The sequence below is a fragment of the Jaculus jaculus genome, chromosome 5, assembly GCF_020740685.1.
Source record: "Jaculus jaculus isolate mJacJac1 chromosome 5, mJacJac1.mat.Y.cur, whole genome shotgun sequence".
NCBI lineage: Eukaryota > Metazoa > Chordata > Mammalia > Rodentia > Dipodidae > Jaculus > Jaculus jaculus.
This window is the reverse complement of record NC_059106.1, coordinates 109535233-109554695: the sequence shown is the minus strand read 5'-3', so window position 1 is coordinate 109554695 and position 19463 is coordinate 109535233. Positions and strand designations below refer to the sequence as shown.

The 19463-nt window shown below is 40.0% G+C and overlaps 1 protein-coding gene and 1 pseudogene across 3 annotated transcripts in view; one reads left to right on the top strand and one right to left on the bottom strand.

Moving 5' to 3' along the window:
- Atad2b (ATPase family AAA domain containing 2B) overlaps positions 1 to 19463 on the bottom strand; it is a 251148-nt gene that overhangs the window by 7497 nt on the left and 224188 nt on the right. For 2 of the 3 annotated variants that reach the window (XM_004663758.2, XM_045148830.1), the window contains exons 23-27: positions 13012 to 13134; positions 9750 to 9887; positions 3649 to 4332; positions 476 to 603; positions 74 to 202 (exon numbers count right to left, since the gene is read on the bottom strand). In XM_004663758.2, coding sequence (XP_004663815.1) covers positions 74 to 202; positions 476 to 603; positions 3649 to 4332; positions 9750 to 9887; positions 13012 to 13134 — 1202 coding nt within the window. The remainder of the gene's footprint in view (positions 1 to 73; positions 203 to 475; positions 604 to 3648; positions 4333 to 9749; positions 9888 to 13011; positions 13135 to 19463) is intronic. The other variant, XM_045148831.1, reaches the window with a different exon arrangement.
- LOC123460620 lies at positions 15429 to 15847 on the top strand (annotated as a pseudogene).

The window sequence follows — 19463 nt, the reverse complement described above, 5'->3', positions numbered from 1 at the left end:
GGGGAAAAAATGGACCTTTGTTCTTCTTTTCTTTGGAACAAGCAAAAGCATTACTTATTTATTAAACACTTACCTCTACAAGCTGTGATTTGTCATAATCTTTACGATGACGGTAGATGCACTGACTAAGAAGAGAATATAACCTCTCAAGTTGATCAACTGCCAGATTGTTGCTTTTATCTACCAACAAATCAAGCAAATTCTAAAAAAAAAGATATCAGGAAAGAAGAAAGTGAAATGTAGTTGTTTGCATTGGTCAAACAGAAACTATTATATGCTAATGGTTAGACAATAGGTACCATAAGGCATAAAATGACATCTACAACTAAATTCTAAGGATCACTCAAAAACCACTGAGCCAGTTATATCCCTGGGCTAAAATGAGAAATTTCTTAAACTGATTTTATTTGATTGCCTGCAAACATCCAAATGTTCTTTTATTCATTTAATATGGACACTGAGTGGCTAAACTCACCTTCAGTCTCTCGTGGTCAACTATTAGGGGTGGCTCAGGTTCAGATGGCTCTTCTGGGACCAGTTCCAGGTTTGTTGTTTTTGTCTGCTCTAAAATTAATTTACGGTATTTCTTTACTTTTGAAGCACCTACAATTCAGAAAAAGAAAAAAAGATGTGTGACAGTAAAAGTTAAGGAAAATTAGTATTAAACAACTATCAATTCTTTTGCCCACCAAAATTTTTTTTGGAATAAGTAACAATATATTCTTTAAATGGCAAGTGTAAAAAATAATGAATGTTTATCTAGGGTTGCTTTTAAAACTTATTTATTGGGAGCCAGGTACGGTGGCACATGCCTTTAATCCCAGCACTCGGGAGGCAGAGGTAGGAGGATTGCCAAGAGTTCAAGGCTTCCCTGAGACTACATAGTGAATTCTAGGTCAGCCTGGACTACAGCGAGACCCTACCTTGAAAAACAAACAACAACAACAAAAAACAACAACGTATTTATTGGTGCTGGAGAGATGGCTCGGCAGTCATGGTGTTTGCCTGCAAAGCCCAACAACCTGGGTTCAATTCTCCAGTACTCATATAAAGCCAGATGTGCAAAGTGGCACATGCATCTGGCGTCACTTGCAGTGGCTTGAGGCCCAGGAGTTCCCATTCTTTCTCTCTCTCTCTTTCTCTGCAAATAGATAAAAGTATTTTAAAAATACATTTATTTACTCACTTGATTGCTTATTTATTTATATACAGAGAGAATGAGAATGTATGAGAATGACAATGAGAATATGCATGTGTCAGAGCTTCTGCAAATGAACAGCAAATGAACTCCAGACACATGCGCCACTTTATACATCTGGCTTTACATGGGTACAGGGGAATCAAATCCTGTGTTAGCAAACTTTTCAAGAAAGCAGCTTTAGCCAGGCGTGGTGGCGCACGCCTTTAATCCCAGCATTTGGGAGGCGGAGGTAGGAGGATCGCTGTGAGTTCAAGGCCACTCTGAGACTACAGAGTTAATTGCAGGTCAGCCTGGATCAGAGTGAGACCCTACCTCAAAAAAAAAAAAAAAAAAAAAGCAGCTTTAATTGCTATCTCCTTAGCCCATGTACATGCACACCACATACTACATACACACACAGAATGAATAAATGAAATTAAGAGAATTATAAGATATTGAAGCTGGGTGTGTGGCAGATACATTTGGGAGGCAGAAAGACTATTAAATTAGAAGCCACATAGGGAGCTCAAGGTCAGCCTGGGCCACATACCAAGACGCCATCTCAAAAACAACAAAGGAGCTGGAGAGATGGCTTAATGGTTAAGGTGTTTGCCTGCAAATCCAAAGGTCCCATGTAAGCCAGATGCACAAGGGGATGCATGTGTCTGGAGTTCAGAGTTCATTTGCAGTGGCTAGAGGTCCTGGTGAGCCCATTTTCTCTCCCTCTTTCTCTCAAGTAAATAATTTTTTTTAAAGGGTTAAGGGTATTGCCCAGTGGTAGGGTGCTTGCTTCGTATGTGCAAGGCACTAGATTAGATCCCCAGAAACACACACAAAACTACAAGACTGAATAATACTTTCCTATTTCCTAATATTATACAGGCCAACAGCACTGGGATATTATTACAGAATAGCAAATTTTCCACATATCCCAAGATAATGCTGTATACTCCAAAAATTTATAGACTTATACAATTTCAAGATTGCCTAGTATTGGAAAAAGACCTGCTTAGAAAAGGAAAAAATATATATATATATATATACACACACATACACACACACACACACACACACACACACACACACATACACACACGGAACAGGGTAGATATCCAACTCATGCCTTTCTATTAGAAGACTAAAAAAATAATCATGGGCTACAGAGATGGCTCAGCAGTTAAGGCACTTGCCTGCAATGCCTAACAACAGGGTTCAATTCCTCAGTACCCATGTAAAGCCAGATGCACAAAGCAGTACATGCATCTGGAGTTCATTTGTAGTAGCTAGAGGCCCTGGTGCATCCATATTCATTCTCTCTCTCTCTCTCTCCTTGCAAGTAAATAAATAAAATATGTTTTAAAAAATCTAGGGGCTGATGTTTTCTTTAAAAAGTCATAATAAAAAAATCATAATGGCTGGGCATGGTGAGGTGTGCCTTTAATCCCAGCATTAGGGAGGCATTGGTAAGAGCACTGCTGTGCATTCAAGGACAGCATGGGATAAGAGATCCTTCCTCAAAAAAGAAACAAAGAATCACCATAAACAAATAAAGGCTAGAAAGTCCTGGCATCCCTTTTCTGCTATTTCTTAAGAGAACTGTATAATCATGAGATGCCAGAAGCAGGCAAAATGCTTTGATTGTGACCCAGGTAACACAATAAGAACAAGAGTTCTGCATCTTTCCTCCACTGCTGGCCATGTTCAATGGTGTCTTTTAGACTAAGCATCCCTCTGATTTAACTAATAATGACTGTTTATTTAGAATAAATATATTATAGCATGCACCAGTAACCATGAGAGGCAATTATTATACATGGTTTTATTGTTGATCCCAGCAACACCACCATTCTGAAGTTTAATTTGAAAACAAAAATCCAAGCTTGGGGAGTATAACTAGCACAAAATTGCTGAGTGTGGTAGTGCATGCCTTTAATCCCAGCACTGAGGAGGCAGAAGTAGGAGGATTGCTGTGAGCTCAAGGCCAGCCTGGGACTACACAGTGAATTCCAGGCCAGCTCGAGCTAGAGCAAGACATTACGTCAAAAAATAAAAATAAATGTAGTATTGAAACCTCAGTCTGAGTGGCTCCTTCTAATATAGCATATTGCTACAGTATCCAAATCTTCCCTGTCCACCTCCATCCTATTCTGATATTCTTCTGTTGTAATTTCATCCTCTTTATATCAGTGGATTTTACTTGGCTTTTAGCTATGAATATCTTAGGACAGGAGTGACATCAGACAGGAAGCAGAGTAAGCAAATAGGAAAACAATACATTCTGTGCCATAATACATCAAAATTTAGTATACATGTGCATACTTTTCTAGGGAAAGGAGTAAAACCTCTAACAGATTCTCAGAGCAGTATCATTATTCATCAGTCACTGCTACTAGAAAACAGATAAAATACCTAATGAATAAAGTCTAGAATTTAAACCTGCAGGAAATGTTTTAAAATATTAGCTCTACCTTCTTTATCCAGTTCTCCATCTTTGGTTTCCACCTCTGGCCCAGGTTCTAGCTTCTCATTAATGCTACAATCCAGTGCTGCTAGTTTCTCAAGGTCTCCTCCATGATGTTCATTTGAAGTTTCTGATTTTTCTTTTGAATGTTCCTCCAGGAGAATCTTTTGTTCAGAATTAGCTTTCTCTCCACTACCAGAAAGAGGAACTACTTCAACCTTGCCATTCTGACACTCCAGAACTGGAATTCCTTCAAAACTGTCAGTGGAGACCTCACCATTTACACAGTTGCCTTTAAGAAAAGGCTCTTTTCTAGATGTCTGCTCTTGATTGAGGGAACTGCTGCTGTGGACAAGCAGAGATTCATTTGAACTTTCCTCTTCGGTAGATGCAAAGTTCTCTTTTGTACCTGCTCCACTGTTCAGCCTCTGCCCCTGATCCAAGTCCATGATGTCACATGAAGATTCGTCATTGGTCATTGATAAGTCTCCAGTCTCTTCTCCATTTTCCTCATGGCAGTCAGTGCTCACCTCAAACTCTCCATTCTCCAACAATTTTCTGTCTTCCGTATGGTTCTCATAGTCTGCAAATTTGGTATCCTCATCATCTTTTTTTAAATTATTGACTTTCCTTTTCTTAATAATTCCTTTACCCCACTGTGATCGTCGCCTTGATTTTCTCCGAACTCGAACTGTTTTATAAGAAAGGGGGAAAAAGGCATATAGAACTGTCTATTTTATATATTTATTAAAGAAGATCCACAAGAAAGTAAATCCATACTGGTTTAACATGCAAAGATGGTTAGCTCCTGATATCCATGCTGACTGGTTCTCACAATTTGAAATAGATAAGAAATTAGAGATGAACTTTACGGAATGATAAATTTAAAACTTTACTTCCTGTGAGTTTACTCAACATTAGTATTTTCTCCTACCCTAAATTCAACTTCATAGCTGTTCCTAACTTTCAACACTAAGGGATTAATCATATATTACATGTAGGGAATGACCATATTCCCAGGCTACCTGGAAACTTTGAGATCATAACCCTGAATTTCTACCAGAAAGGTGATTCCTTCCCAGTAAGAGCACCCAAAATATACCTCTTACACTATGGAAGGAAATAAGTACAAAATGGAATAGTTACTAGGTATTTCCACAGGAAAATCTCTCTTGGCTCTCCTTCTAAAATCAGGAATTGTCCATATTATGTATGATGGTACAAAGGTTATATAGACAATTTAGTTAGGCAATCAAGACCTTCCTCTAGCACAAATGGTTTACCTGGCAACAGCAATTTGTTGTAAAGTTTTCTGAGAATATGTTGAAAAACAAAGCCCTCTGCTATTAAGGCAAAATATTAAAGATAAATATCTGGTTAATTATGTGAAAAAGAAAATGCATAGAAATTGTATATATTGGCCAGGTGTGGTGGTACACACCTTTAATCCCAGCACTCCAGAGGTAGAAAGGTAGGAGGTTCACCGTAAGTTCATTGCCAACTACATTGTGAATTCCAGGTCAACAAGAAAGCAAGACCCTACCTTGAAAGACCAAAAAAATAAAAATAATAAAATAAAATAAAAAGTTGTATCCTATTAGATGATAGAAACTATCATGAGTTCTTTGAGCCAACAGCCAGGGCTTTCAGGTGGTAGATGGACCAAGAAGTTTTTAATCTCTTTTTTTTTTGGGGGGGGGGTGTATCAGGATTAGTTGATGAAAGAAGTTTACCCCACTGGGACACTTGACACTGTTTAATATGAACTTATATTCATCAACAGTATATAGTGGTTTTACACATGCTTTAGCTCCTTTTAGCCTTCAAACCATTCTCAGTCTCTGTAAAGACACCAATATATCCATATTGGAATGGATGTATTTAGTCACTGTTATTTCTTCTTACCTAGCAATATATCAACTAAAAATTTATGGAATCATCTCCAAAATTCAAATTATTTAGTCATTTGGCTCAAAGTTTACTTTTTCTTCACAACTCAATATAGGACCAGGCATAATGACACACACCTTTAATCCCAACACTTGGGAGGCAGAGGTAGAAGAATGGCTGTGGGTTCTAGGCCAGCCTGGGACTACAGAGTGAGTTCCAGGTCAGCCTGGGCTAGAGTGAAACCCTACCTCAAAAAATAAAAACCTCAATATAATTGGATCTTTTCATCTCACTTCTATTTTAATTATAGTTAAAACTAATTAAACTTTATTATTTTACTATTTAAAGATAATACAGGTTGATATTGTATATATGTAAGTACAATGATTGAAATGGGGAGGTAATATGATGGAGAATGGAATTTCAAAGGGGAAAGTGTAGGGGGGGAGGGAGGGAATTACCATGGGATATTTTTTTATAATCATGGAAAATGCTAATAAAAATTTAAAAAAAAAATAAAGATAATACACAAGCACACAGGATGGCCATCCAGTATGAAAAACTAATATAGTCCACATTCAAGATGAGACAAGACACTCAGATTGCTGTAGCTCCAAAAGATGGATTTTAGGGCTTTATTATGTGATAAGTGACCTCCCTCCACAATATTCTTATTCTTTTTTGTTTGTTTGTTTTATTTTTGTTTTTGTTTTTTGAGGTAGGGTCTCACTCTGGTCCAGGCTGACCTGGAATTAACTCTGTCATCTCAGGGTGGCCTTGAACTCATGGCAATCCTCCTACCTCAGCCTCCCGAGTGCTGGGATTAAAGGCATGCGCCACCATGCCCGGCTCATATTCTTATTCTTGTTCTTGCCCATATTACCAAAAATATAAGAGTTCTTTCTTCTTCTCATTTCTCAGCCATGGAACCCTAGAAGAAGAAGAGCCTGAACTCTGCTCAACCTGGAGCCAGCTCCATTTCTTTATATGTGGCACACTACACAAGGCCATAAGCCCCACTGAAAGAAGCAAATTCACTTGGTATGTGAGCAAGTGTGCACAACCATATGTGCACATGGCAAGTGGAGGCCAAGGGCAACCTTGGAGTTATTCTCAGGAATGCTCTTCTAATTCTTTCATCCTGGCCAATAATAAAGAACCATGTTCTTATTCCTTAGAAATAGAGGTAGTTCTTCCTCATAATATTATTTGTAATAGTTAACAGAATTTTGGCCAAATATGAAAAGCTGATCATGGGGCGGAGGAAATGGCTTAGCAGTTAAGGCATTAACTTAATCCTAAGGACCCTGGTTCAATTCACCAGGACTCACATAAGCCAGATGCAAAAAGAGGTGCCTGCGTCTGGAGTTCATTTGCAGGGGCTGGAGGCCCTGGTTTGCGCATTCTCTCTTTCTATCTCTTCTCTTTCTCTAATAAATAAACAATAAAATACATTTTAAAGAAAAGAAAAGCTGATCATGTAAGCTCCACAAGTATACAGTCTTTGAGTCTGCTATATCTTCATAGTACATGGCATGTAGTAGTATATGTATCTATGGCCCTAATCCTTGATATACCACTTCCTTTATCCAAGGTGCTCTATGTGAAAAGCCCATTAGGTACAGAATACTTAAGAGTCCATTTTTATTCCATCACTAAGCTTGTTTACAAACCGAGACCTCAGAAAAACTGTCTCTTAAGGACATTTACATTTGACTATGTTAACCTAAAATAGAAAAATGGTGTGTCACATATGCCATCTACTGGTAAGAGAAAACAAAACTCTCATCTACAGATTAAAAACAGAGTATGTGGGGGCACAGAGGCTGAAGAGATGGCTCAGCAGTTAAGGTGCTTACCTGCAAAGGCTAATGACATGGGTTCTGCCCCCCAGTTCCCATGTAAGCCAGATGCACAAGTGGTGCATGCATCTGGAGTTCGTTTGTAGTGGCTAGAGACCTTAGTGCGCCCATACACTCACTTACTCCCTCTCTCCCTCTGCTTGCAAGTGACTAAATAAAATATTGAAAAAGTGTATTTTTAACATTTAAAGGAACTTAAACTTCTTAAAGTGAATGTTCAGTGTTTTTCATTAGTTGACATTACCATCAGGTGAAGAAAATGAAAAAATATTACAAAGTTTAAGTTAGAGAACAATCCAGGTCATGATCTTCAATAACATATCTAGACCAAATAGCTTTAAATGGATTCAAGGGATCTAAATGCATCATTAAGTCCTTTCTCAAACATTCTCCACATGAATGCGTCTTATCCAAAGAGTCAAGTTTTTAAAAAGTTGGTATGACTTATTCATTCAAATTCATTGTCACTTACAAAGAAACATACTAAAGCCTGTTTTTTTTTTTAAATATTATATCAGAGTGACTTTATTTATTTGAGAGAGAGATACATAGAAAGAAAGAGGCAGATAGAAAAGAATGGATATGCCAAGGCCTCTTGCCACTGTAAGACACATATGGAATTTTGTACATCTGACTTTACATGGGTACCAAGGAATTGAACCCAGTCTTTGCAAGCAAGCACCTTTAACTGCTGGGCCATCTCTCCAGCATCCTGAGTGACTTTTAAGTTTTATGATTCTCTGAACTTTGCAAATTTTCCATAACAAGTAAGTAAATTTTTGCTTTGTTTTATGAGGTTCTTGTTGTTATGTTATTTTGAGGTAGGGTCTCACTCTAGCCCAGGCTGACCTGTAATTCACTATGTAGTCTCAGGCTGGCCTCGAACTCACAGAAATACTCCTACCACAGCCTCCTGAGTCATGGGATTAAAGGCATGCACCACCATGCCTGGCTTGTTTTGTGAGATTTTTTTTTTATTGACAACCTCCATAATTATAGACAAAAAGTCATGATAATTCCCTCCCCACCCCTACTTTCCCCTTCACAAATCCACTCTCCCATCATATTCCTTCCCCCTCTCAATTAGTCACTTTTATTTTGATGTCATTTCTTTTTCTCCTGAGGGGAACCTCAGGAATTGAACCTGGGTCCTTAGGCTTTGCAGACAAGAACCTTAACTGCTAAGCCATCTCTCCAGCCCTAATTGCCTGCTTTTCTAAAAATATTTTTACTTATTTATTTGCAAGCAGAGAGCGAAAGAAGAGAGACAGACAGAAAATGGGCATGCCAGGGCCACTAGCCACTGCCAACGAACTCCAGGTGCAGCACTACTTTGTGCACCTGGCTGTTTGTGGGTACCAGGGACTTGAAACCAAGTCATTAGGCTGTGCAGGCAAGTGCTTTAACTGCTAAGCCATCTCTCCAACCCTAAAACCTGCTTTATTAACAGTAATATTATCACTTGCAGACAAGAAGAACTGCACATATCTTCCCAGCCCAGCTATCTTCATTTGAAACATAGAACAACAAGGTATTTATTATCATTTGTCTTTTAGAAATATCTAGAATACTGAATTTCCCCTCTTTATATATGACAAAATTAGGCATATAAAATGGGCGTGGTGGTGCACGCCTTTAATCCCAGCACTCAAGAGGCAGAGATAGAGGATTACTATGAGTTTGAGGCCACCCTGAGACTACTAATAGTGAATTCCAGGTCAGCCTGAGCTAGCATGAGACCTTACTTTGGAAAACCAAAAAGAAAGAAAGAAAAAAAAAAAAAAAAAAGCATATAAAGCAAGATGCTTAAATTTCTCTAATCTAGCACAAAATATTCTCTCAGAGGACTCAACTTCTTACTTGCCTAATCAGCTACTTCCATATGATAAGAGTTCCAATTTTTCACTATAAAAGAACACCCTGCATCATATACAACAAACAGTAGGGAATGAAGACAGAGTGATAAAAGTTTATTGCCTCCACATCTCTATCTAAAAACCCAAATTTATGCTGGGCATGGTGGTGCATGCCTTTAATTCCAGCACTTGGGAGGCAGAGGTAGGAGGATTGCTGTGAGTCTCAGACTATCTAGTGAATTCCAGGTCAGCCGGGGCAAGAGCGAGACACTACCTCAAAAAAAAAAAAAAAAAAAAAAAATTTTAAAATGTGGTTCAGTTGTAACAAAAACATACTGAATTCTTATTTAGGACTTTACTTATCAAGCTTCTCACCTATGGAAAGACAGATTAAAAGAGTTGGACAAACAGAATCACTTTGATTTGTATGCCCAACCTGAGCAAAAGTGCATCACTCTCAGTTATTGGCATTACTGGATAACATGATCTCAGATACTCACATGCACACTTATTTGCAGAATTGTGCCACACATCCATTGGATTTCTTTGTTTGTGTCGAAATGCTTCTTCAACTCTAGTTTCAGTCTTCCGAGCTCCAGGACCATGAGGAACTATTTGTTCTGCTGTTACTGATAAGCCTGCAAGCAGCAGATAAGCAATTCCTATTTAAATATTCCCAGCTACATAAACCAACAGGGTTTTTTAAAAATTTGAATATATAAAATTGAGTTTTAAAGTCATTAATTATACTTAGTTTGTAACTCTGAAGTAATTAGTGTCTTGTTTCAAGATAGAAAAAAACTACAGATATAAAATCATAAAAATGAAACATCTACTAGGCCCTACTTTTACTCAATCCCCAAAGAGCCCCATTTTAACTTATTTTAATTCACAGAGATTCATTTCACATTATAATTGTGGAACAATAAGATTATCTATTATCTAAAAATCAGGAACTCTGCCATCTTAAAATGTACAGTAAGTGTTTACTGGGCCACTAAACTCCATTTCTATGGACTGTTCAACCTACTATTTGCTGCCTGTCACCTTACATTTCCCAGCAGTATCCTTCTAAGAGTATCTATTCCATTTCAATTTTCTTCACTTAGAATCTCTTTTTCCATGCTGACCCTAAGTGCTGGTGTTTCTTAAGGCTCTCTCTATAATCTATTTTCTTCTTACTCTAATCTATACCCTCCCCCACAAGCATCATTTATGGGTTCAGCTTCTCCTAATATTATACAATAATTCTCGCATCTGTATCTTCAGTTCAAAGATCACTTGCCTACTAGCCCTATTTCCAACTGCCTAACTAATATCTCCAACTGGATATTCTAAAAATAAGCCAATTAAAGATAACTGTTCATCTTTATATATTCCTTCTCTAGATTGGTGGCACTGGCATTTACCCAGTCATCCAACCAGACATATTTCTTTTCCTCGTAATATACTCTATCCATGCAGCTATACTATTCCTATGTTAGTCTTATTTAGCTCTGTTCTTAACTTTATTTATTAAAACCTTAGACTTCTCCAGCAGGTTTCCCCCCCAGCAATTTTATTAATACACAATTTACCTAACATAAAATTACCTGTTTTAAGCATATAATTAAATTTTTAGTAAGTGTATTGTGCATTAATCATTGCAATCCAATTTTAGAAGAGTGTCTCAAGCAACTACTTTTTATCTCCACAAACATGGCATTTCACAGAAAAGGATCACATATGCTGGGCATGGTGGTACATGCTTTAAATTACACTCAGGAAGCAGAGATAGAAGGATTACCATGAGTTTTGAGGCCAGCCTGAGACTACACAGTTAATTCTCAGTCAGCCTGGGCTAGAGTGAGGAGCTACCTCAAAAATAAAGATGAAAGGAGGAGGAAGGGGGAAGAGAAGCAGAAGAAAGGTGGGGGGGGGGTAGACAGGAAGAAAAGGAGGAGCAGGAGGTGGGAAAAGAGGAAGGAGATGGGGAGGAGGGCCATATATAACATGTGGTCTTTTGTGACTGTCTTATTTCATTTAGCATGATGTTTCTGAAGTTCTATATTATATAGAGTATCAGTACTTTACTGAGTAACATACCAGTGGCTATATGATATTTGGCTTCACCCACTGATGTGTGTTGTTCTCAGTTTTGGTTATTATGAATAATGTTCCTATGAACATTCATGTATAAGTTCTGGTGTGGCTTTATATTTTCATTTCTCTTGAGTAGATTCTAAGGTTAGGGGTCACAGAGTAAATTTACATTTGACTTTTTCAAAACTACCAAATTGCTTTCTAAATGGACTCTTAACAGCTTTTAAAACAATTTCTCATTTTCCTACATGAAACACTGAGAACATGCTATTTCTTGCTGCTAAAGCTAAAGCTAAAGCTGCTAACTGGTTCACTCTACTGCTCAAAGGCCTCCAATGACTTTTACTGTCTATGGCATTTTTCTGTCTTCACTAGCCTTTCAGGGGTACAGTTACAAATTAAAGAAGCCAGAGTAGTTAATCGTGTGTTTCTAATAACAAAGCTATATGTATTTTTAATACATATGCAATATACAAATCCTTTAAGAATAAGAATTGAAGATCAATAAAGCTGTACACCTGCAAAAGAAGTTTCACTATGAAACTTTTATTTTTGTAATGTGCTCCATTGCACTAAAACTTTCAAAGAAAGTTTTTAAATATTCTTGAGAATTTACATGACCCATATTAGTATCAGAAATTAATGGGTACAAAGTTACTGGATAGAAAAAGTGTATCCTATGTCACAGGTGGAGATATAATTAGCAGTACCAAGCTATAAACAGAATAGAGTGTACTTTATGGGAGGCTACTCACCATAAAGAAATTATAAAAGTTGGCCATGGTGGATCTGAGCTGATCACCACCCAGTGTACACATGAATGGAAACATCACATACTACATGTCAAAAAAAAAAAAAACAAAAAAAACCCATAAAATAGGGTTGGGGAGATAGATGGCTTAGCAGTTAAAGCACTGGCCTGCAAAGCCTAAGGAATCATGTTTGCCTCTCCAGGTCCCACATACGCCAGATGCACAAGGTGACACAAGTGTGCAAGGGTCACACATGTGCACAAGGTGGCACACAAGTTTGGAGTTCGACTGTACTGGCTGAAGGTCCTAGCATGCCAATTCATTCTTTCTCTCTTGCATTAAAAACAAAAAAGGTCAGTCTGTTGAGTTTGCCTCAGAAAAAAAGATAAAATATCATTTAAATTATTTAGTTATTTATTTACACATGTATGCATGCACTCAAGGACCTGCAAATGGAATGCCAGACTGTTGTGCCACCTTTTTGGATTTGACTTTATATGAGTGCTATGGAACTGAATCCAGACTGAAAAGCTATGCAAGCAAGCACCTTTAACCACTACCCAATCTCCACACCTCCATCGTTTTATTTATTTTTATTTGAGACAAAGAGAGAAGGACAGAGAAAGAGAGAGAATGGGTGTGCCAGGGCCTCTAGCCACTGCACACGAACTCCATACTCAAGCACCACCTTATGCATCTGGCTTATATGGGACCTGGAGAAACGGACCTGGGTCCTTAGGCTTTGCAGGCAATAGCCTTAACCACTAAGCCATCTCTCCAGCCTGACTCCAACATTTTTTAAAAGGAAAGGTTAAGTCTGCCTTAAAACACATTTTCCCAATATCATCACCTTAAAGAAATTGTCAATGATTCTTGGTGTGAAGTAAGCAGACAAGACTTCAGTAGCAAATTTATTTCTATAACTTACCTCTTTTTATTCTAGCTTCTTTTATTTCTTCACAGAGTTTATTAAATTCTGGATCCAATTCAGCTGCAATAATGGCATGTGCAGTGTCTTTCAGGGTACAAGCTCTGTGCCTAATTATTCTATCTGTTAAAAAAGGTGGTATAAATTTATTATAATACAAATGGAATAACACTGACACAGGATACCTTAAAAAGTGAAGTAAGATATAAGCATTTAAATTGTAAAAGGCATTTTAAGATAAGAAAATGTTTGTACCCACATAAGCCAGATGCACAAGGGGGTACATGCCTCTGGAGTTCATTTGCAGTGGGCAGAGGCCCTAGTGTGCCCATTCACTATCTATCTGCCTCTTTCTCTCTCTCTAAAATAAATAACATATATAATAGGTAAAAACTTCCAGAGATCATAAAACATCACAGTATCACAGAAGATGGGCAGGCAGAAAGAATATTAAGGAGCCAGAGTGTGGGGAGGAGTACTTTGGGACACTATTCTCTAGACATGAGGTGATCAGTATATTCATGACCTCACAGTGGATATCGCTATTTCTGTAAGATGTGCACAATACTGAAATCGTATGCATTTTGGCAGATATGATGGCAGAGGGCAAAAAAAGGAGATGTCAAAATAGAAGAAGGACTACTTAGAAAGGGAAGAGGGATCAATGGAATGCAGGTGGGGAGGAAAAAAAAGAAAGCAATGAAGGGAATTATAATCAAATTACAGTATGTTCATGAATTAAAATTCTCGATAAAAAGTAATTAAAAAAAACAAAAAATACTCTCTCCCTCTTTCTCTGTTAAATAAATAATTTTATTTATTTATTTATTTATTTTTTGGTTTTTTGAGGTAGGGTCTCACTCTGGTCCAGGCTGACCTGGAATTAACTCTGTAGTCTCAGGGTGGCCTTGAACTCACGGCGATCCTCCTACCTCTGCCTCCCGAGTGCTGGGATTAAAGGCGTGCGCCACCACGCCCGACAATAAATAATTTTTTAAGAAAACAAAAACCATAAACTACTCAATCCAGTTAATAATTCTCTGAAAATTAAACTTTTAGAATCTCAAAATACTATTAAATAAATCATTACCTCAAAAAGGTGGTTTTATTTTAATTTCAAAATATCAAAAATACATAATTTTCAATGAAAATTTTAAAAACTTTGGATAATCACTACATGCCCACCCCCAGGAGGTGCTGCCAATTCAAATTATCTTAATTTTCTCTATAAATTGAAATTGGTCAAAACTGTGCTAAAGAGTACAAAACACTCCAGGCATGGGGGTGCATGCCTGTAGCCCCAGCATTTGGAAGGCTAAGATAAGATTGCTCTGAGTTCAAGGCCAGACGGAACTGGAGTGAGACCTTACCTCAAAAACAAAGAAAGAACATTAAACATCCTGAATGAGAAAGATGTTAAAAAATGTAACAGAGGGCTGGAGAGATGGCTTTGCAGTTTAGGCGCTTGCCTGCAAAGCCAAAGAACCCAGGTTTGATTCCCCAGGACCCACATAAGCCAGATACACAAAGTGACACATGTGTCTGGAGTTTATTTGCAGTGGCTGAAGGCCCTGGTGCACTCATTCTCTCTCCTCTATCTACCTCTATCTCTCTCAAATAAATAAAGTTCCTTAAAAAAAAATGTAACAGAGGGCTGGAGAGATGGCTCAGCGGTTGAGCGCTCGCCTGTGAAGCCTAAGGACCCCGGTTCGAGGCTCGGTTTCCCAGGTCCCACGTTAGCCAGATGCACAATGGGGCGCATGCGTCTGGAGTTCGTTTGCAGTGGCTGGAAGCCCTGGCGCGCCCATTCTCTCTCTCTCTCTCTATCTGTCTTTCTGTGTCTGTCGCTCTCAAATAAATAAATAAATAAAAATTAAAAAAAAATGTAACAGAAACAAACAAATCATAAAAACTCTAAGCTAAAGCATGTAAGATGATGTGTAAACTGCAGAAAAGTCTAAGAGTAGTGACACAGGCCCACAGGCCCATAACCAGTTCTAGGGCCAGCCTTAGTTAGCTACGTAAGAAGATCCTGTCTTAAAAAATAAAGGGTGGCTGGAGAGATGGCTTAGCGGTTAAGTGCTTGCCTGTGAAGCCTAACGACCCCGGTTCGAGGCTCGGTTCCCCAGGTCCCACGTTAGCCAGATGCACAAGGGGGCGCACGGGTCTGGAGTTCGTTTGCAGAGGCTGGAAGCCCTGGCGCGCCCATTCTCTCTCTCTCCCTCTATCTGTCTTTCTCTCTGTTTGTCGCTCTCAAATAAATTAATTAATTAATTTTTTAAAAAAAAAGGGTTGGGGAGCCTGCAGAAAGCAGCGGCAGCGGCAGCACCTGCGAGCCGAGCTGGGCATGGTGGCAGCCGCTGCAGCGCTGTGAGAGCGGGCGGTTGCTGGCTCCGCCATGCGCCGGTGGTCCTGACATGGGCGCCAGCGGCTCCAAAGCTCGGGGCCTCTGGCCCTTTGCCTCGCGGCGGGGGTGGGGGGGTGCGGGGGTGGGGGGGTTGGCGGCCCAGAGGCAGCAGGCACCAAGCAAGCTCTGGTGCGGCCTCGAACCCGAGCGGTGCCTCCTTTCCTATTCACACACCGCGGCTCCATGCTCTATGATGAAGATGGGGATCTAGCTCAGGAGTTCTACGAGGAAACAATCATCACCAAGAATGGGCAGAAGCGTGCCAAGCTGAGGCGGGTGCATAAAAATCTGATTCCTCAGGGCATCGTGAAGCTGGATCCTCCCCGCATCCACGTGGATTTCCCAGTGATCCTCTATGAGGTGTGAGCCTATTGGTTGGCAGACACAAGCACCCACTGCCCAGCAAGAAACTCCCTCCCAGGTTAAAGGTGTGGCTTCCATTAAGGAATCCAGGGTGGGGCCACAACCCTGAATAAAACTCCATTGGCCCAGAACCTTCAGCCGTGAGCGGGACAGTCCCATAGGTGTTAACTTGTATTGGTTTGTGTGTGGACAAAAGGTGATGGGCGACTGGTGAGGGCTAATGACAGAAGCACCAGGCCACCCTTCCAAGCCACGCCTGCAGAAATCATGGCGGGACATATGCTGGTCAAGAATGCCTGGTTCCTACTTCCTTGCCTGGCCTGCTTTCTTCCAAGCTTGCCTAGGGCCTGGCCCAGCTAGAAGCCACAGCACTTTACAAGCAAGGTCTGCCTTCTTCCAGCCCCTGGGCTGTGGGAGAGGTATACAAGTGGGAACTTCCTTTCCCTCACTCCCCTAACACCCAGTTGGAGCATTTCAGCCGTTTGCTACCTCGATTCCTCCTGTATGGGACAGAGGCTGGGGACACTGCCAGCCTGATTCTCCCCATCTACCTGCCATATGTTCCTGCTCTAGGATGGACAAGTTATCGGTTGTTAAATAGGAATGGGGACTGGCATGGGAGGTTTTTCCTTTCACCCAGGGCTGGGTTGATCCCCAGTGCAACTAGCTGCTGCCCTCCCCGCAGCTGGGAGTGCAGGCCAGGGTCGGGACAGGCTGTGGGCTCCTGTTCCCATGAGGAGTTGCCCCAAGCCACCTATTATGTCAAATCCCCCTTGCCTTTGCACCAGTCCCCTCTTCCCTGCTGGGGAAAGGCTGTCCACAACCAGTGGTAAGCAGCGGCCACTGTAGGGCTGGTGCCAGTGTCTGTGAGGAACCCACTGCCCTACCCCACAGTGTCTTCTCCCCTTCAGGATCAGTCAGTGGAAAGGACTGGCGCCCCTTCGTAGGGCCAGAAAGGAGGGGCAAACCATAAAAGAAATACTTAAAATGTGAAGGTTTGTAAATATAGTCTAAACTATGATGGTGTTGGGCAAAGTCTGATTTCTAGAGATGACTTTTTAAAAAAACTGCTTAATGTGGAAGCTGTGTGCTTCTAGAGTGTGGGAAATGGCTTGGGGAAGGTGGCCTCAGCATAGAAATACTGTTGTATCATTTGTTCAATTTCAATAAAATTATTTGTAGACCCTGAAAAAAAAAAAAACCAAAGGGTTGGAAAGATAGCTTAGGGATTAGGCACTTGCCTGCAAAGACTAATGACTCAAGTACCCACATACAGCCAGATGCATAAAGTGTTGCATGCATCTGGAAATTGTCTGCAGGGGCTGGAGGCTCTGGAATGCCTATTCTCTGTGTCTGTCTTCTCTCTATCCCTCTCTGTGCTTGCAAATAAATTAAATTTTAAAAATTAAAAAAAAATAGTAGATGCAAGAGAGAAGCACAAGCTTGGTTCTAGGCAAACTGTAACTAAAAACACTACTATAAGAAGAGATTCTGTTTCACACAGGATCAGTGGATCTGATTCATGAACAATGCAATGCCAGCAGTGCCCTTGAGTTATACAACTCAGGGAAGCAAAATGGCAATCATATCAAGATACCTTATTTTGTAACAGCATGGAGAATAAGAATGCAAAGGGCTGGGTACAGCACTTATGTAGCATATGCAAGGTACTGGGTTTAATCCTGAGCACAATTAAAAAAAAAAAAAGATCTCTAAGCTAAAAATATCTATTTTTTGGCAGGTGTGGTAGTATGAATGTATGTCCTCTACAGACTCAGGTGTTTTATTAAAGCTTATAGCTTGACTCTCCAGCCACCTAGCTGGAGAAGGAATCACTGGGAACAGATCCTGGAGTTCATCGCTAAGGTTTCAATGGAGGAAGATCTGAGTTCCAGACCAAAGGTGTAACATAGCAGCCTGAACTCTGGGGTCCTACTTGCTATGTTTTGTGCTTACTTATTTGTGGTGTTGCTGGCTGATGGTGGTTTCTCTCTGCCTGTACTTATAAATAGGAGCCAGCTTCTTCCACCATTAATGAAACTTCCCTGGAGCTGTAAGCTTAAAATAAATTCCTTTCTCCCCTAAACTGTGCCTGGTTTGGATGTTCATTGCAGTAATGTGAAGCTGTTTACAACAGGATACAAAATCAATACATAAAAATCAGTAGCCTTCCTATGCATAAAAGATATGGACAAAGAAATAATACACATTATTCACATTTTGAATAGCCACAAAAAAATTAATACTTTGAAATATCACTAACCATGGAAGTGAAAGACCTACACTAAGAAAACATAAGGACACTGAAGAAGAAAAACTGAGGAGGAGCTGGACGTGGTGGCACACACCTTTAATCCCAACTGGGGAGGCAGCAGTAGGAAAACTGCTGTGAGGAGGCCACCCTGAGACTACATAGTGAATTCTAGTTAAGCTTGGGCTAAAGCAAGACCCTACCTCAAAAACAAAACAAAACCAAAAAATGAGGCAGATACAAGCTGGAAAGATCTCCCATGCACATGAATTGGCAGAATTAATGTTATTCAAATGGCCATTCTGCCAAAAGCATTATACAGAGTCAATGCAATTCCAATAAAAATTCCAGGAAATTTCTTCAGAGTTAGAAAAAACTCGAGGCTGGAGAGATGGCTTAGAGGTTAAGGGATTTGCCTGTGAAGCCTAAGGACCCAGGTTAGATTCCCAGAACCCACGTAAGCCAGATGCACAAGGTGATGCAGCCGCATAAGATGGTGCATGTGTCTAGAGTGCAAATGCAGTGGCTAGAGACCCTGGTGCATCAATTCTCTCTCTCTCTCTCTCTCTCTCTCATGAAAAATTTAGAAAAAAATCTCATGGAGCCTGGAGTGATGGCACAAATCTTTAATTCCAGCACTCAGTTGGGAGAGGTAGGAGGATCACCATGAGCTGAAGGCTACCCTAAGACTGCACAGTGAATTCCAGGTTAGTCTGGACCAGAGTAAGACCATGAAAAAAAAACAAAAAAAACCAAAAAACAAAAAACAGAACAAAGAAAACCCTTATATGGAAGAACAGAAGGCCTCAAATAGCCAAAACTATCTTCAACAAAAAACTATGTTTACGGGCTGTGGAGAAGGCTCAGAAGTTAAGAAGTTAAGTTGCCTGTGAAGCCTAATGACCCTGTGAAGCCTAAAGACCAGGTTTGACTCCCCAGGGCCTACATAAACCAGATGTGCAAGATGGTGCATATATCTGCAGTACATTTGCAGTGGCTAGAAGTCCTGATATGCCCATTACATTTCTTTCATTCTCTCTCCCCTTGCAAATAAATAAATAAAAATATTTTAAAAAATTTAAAAATTTATGTCTAGCCAGATGTGGTGGCACAGGCCTTTCATCCAGCACTTGGGAGGCTGACATAAGAGGATCTGTGAGTTCAAGGCCACCCTAAGACTACATAGTGAATTCCAGATCAGCCTGGGCTAGAAGGAGACCCTACCTCGAAAAATTAAAAAAAAAAATCATGTCTAGAGGTATCAACCTTACCTGATTTCAAGATTTACCATGAAGCCTTAGTAACTAAAACAGCATGGGGCTGGCACAAAAACAGACACACAGATCAGCGGAATAGAACAGAAGGCCCATCTATAAACCCAAGCAATTACAGCTACCTTATCTTTGACAAAGAGACCAAAAATACACACTG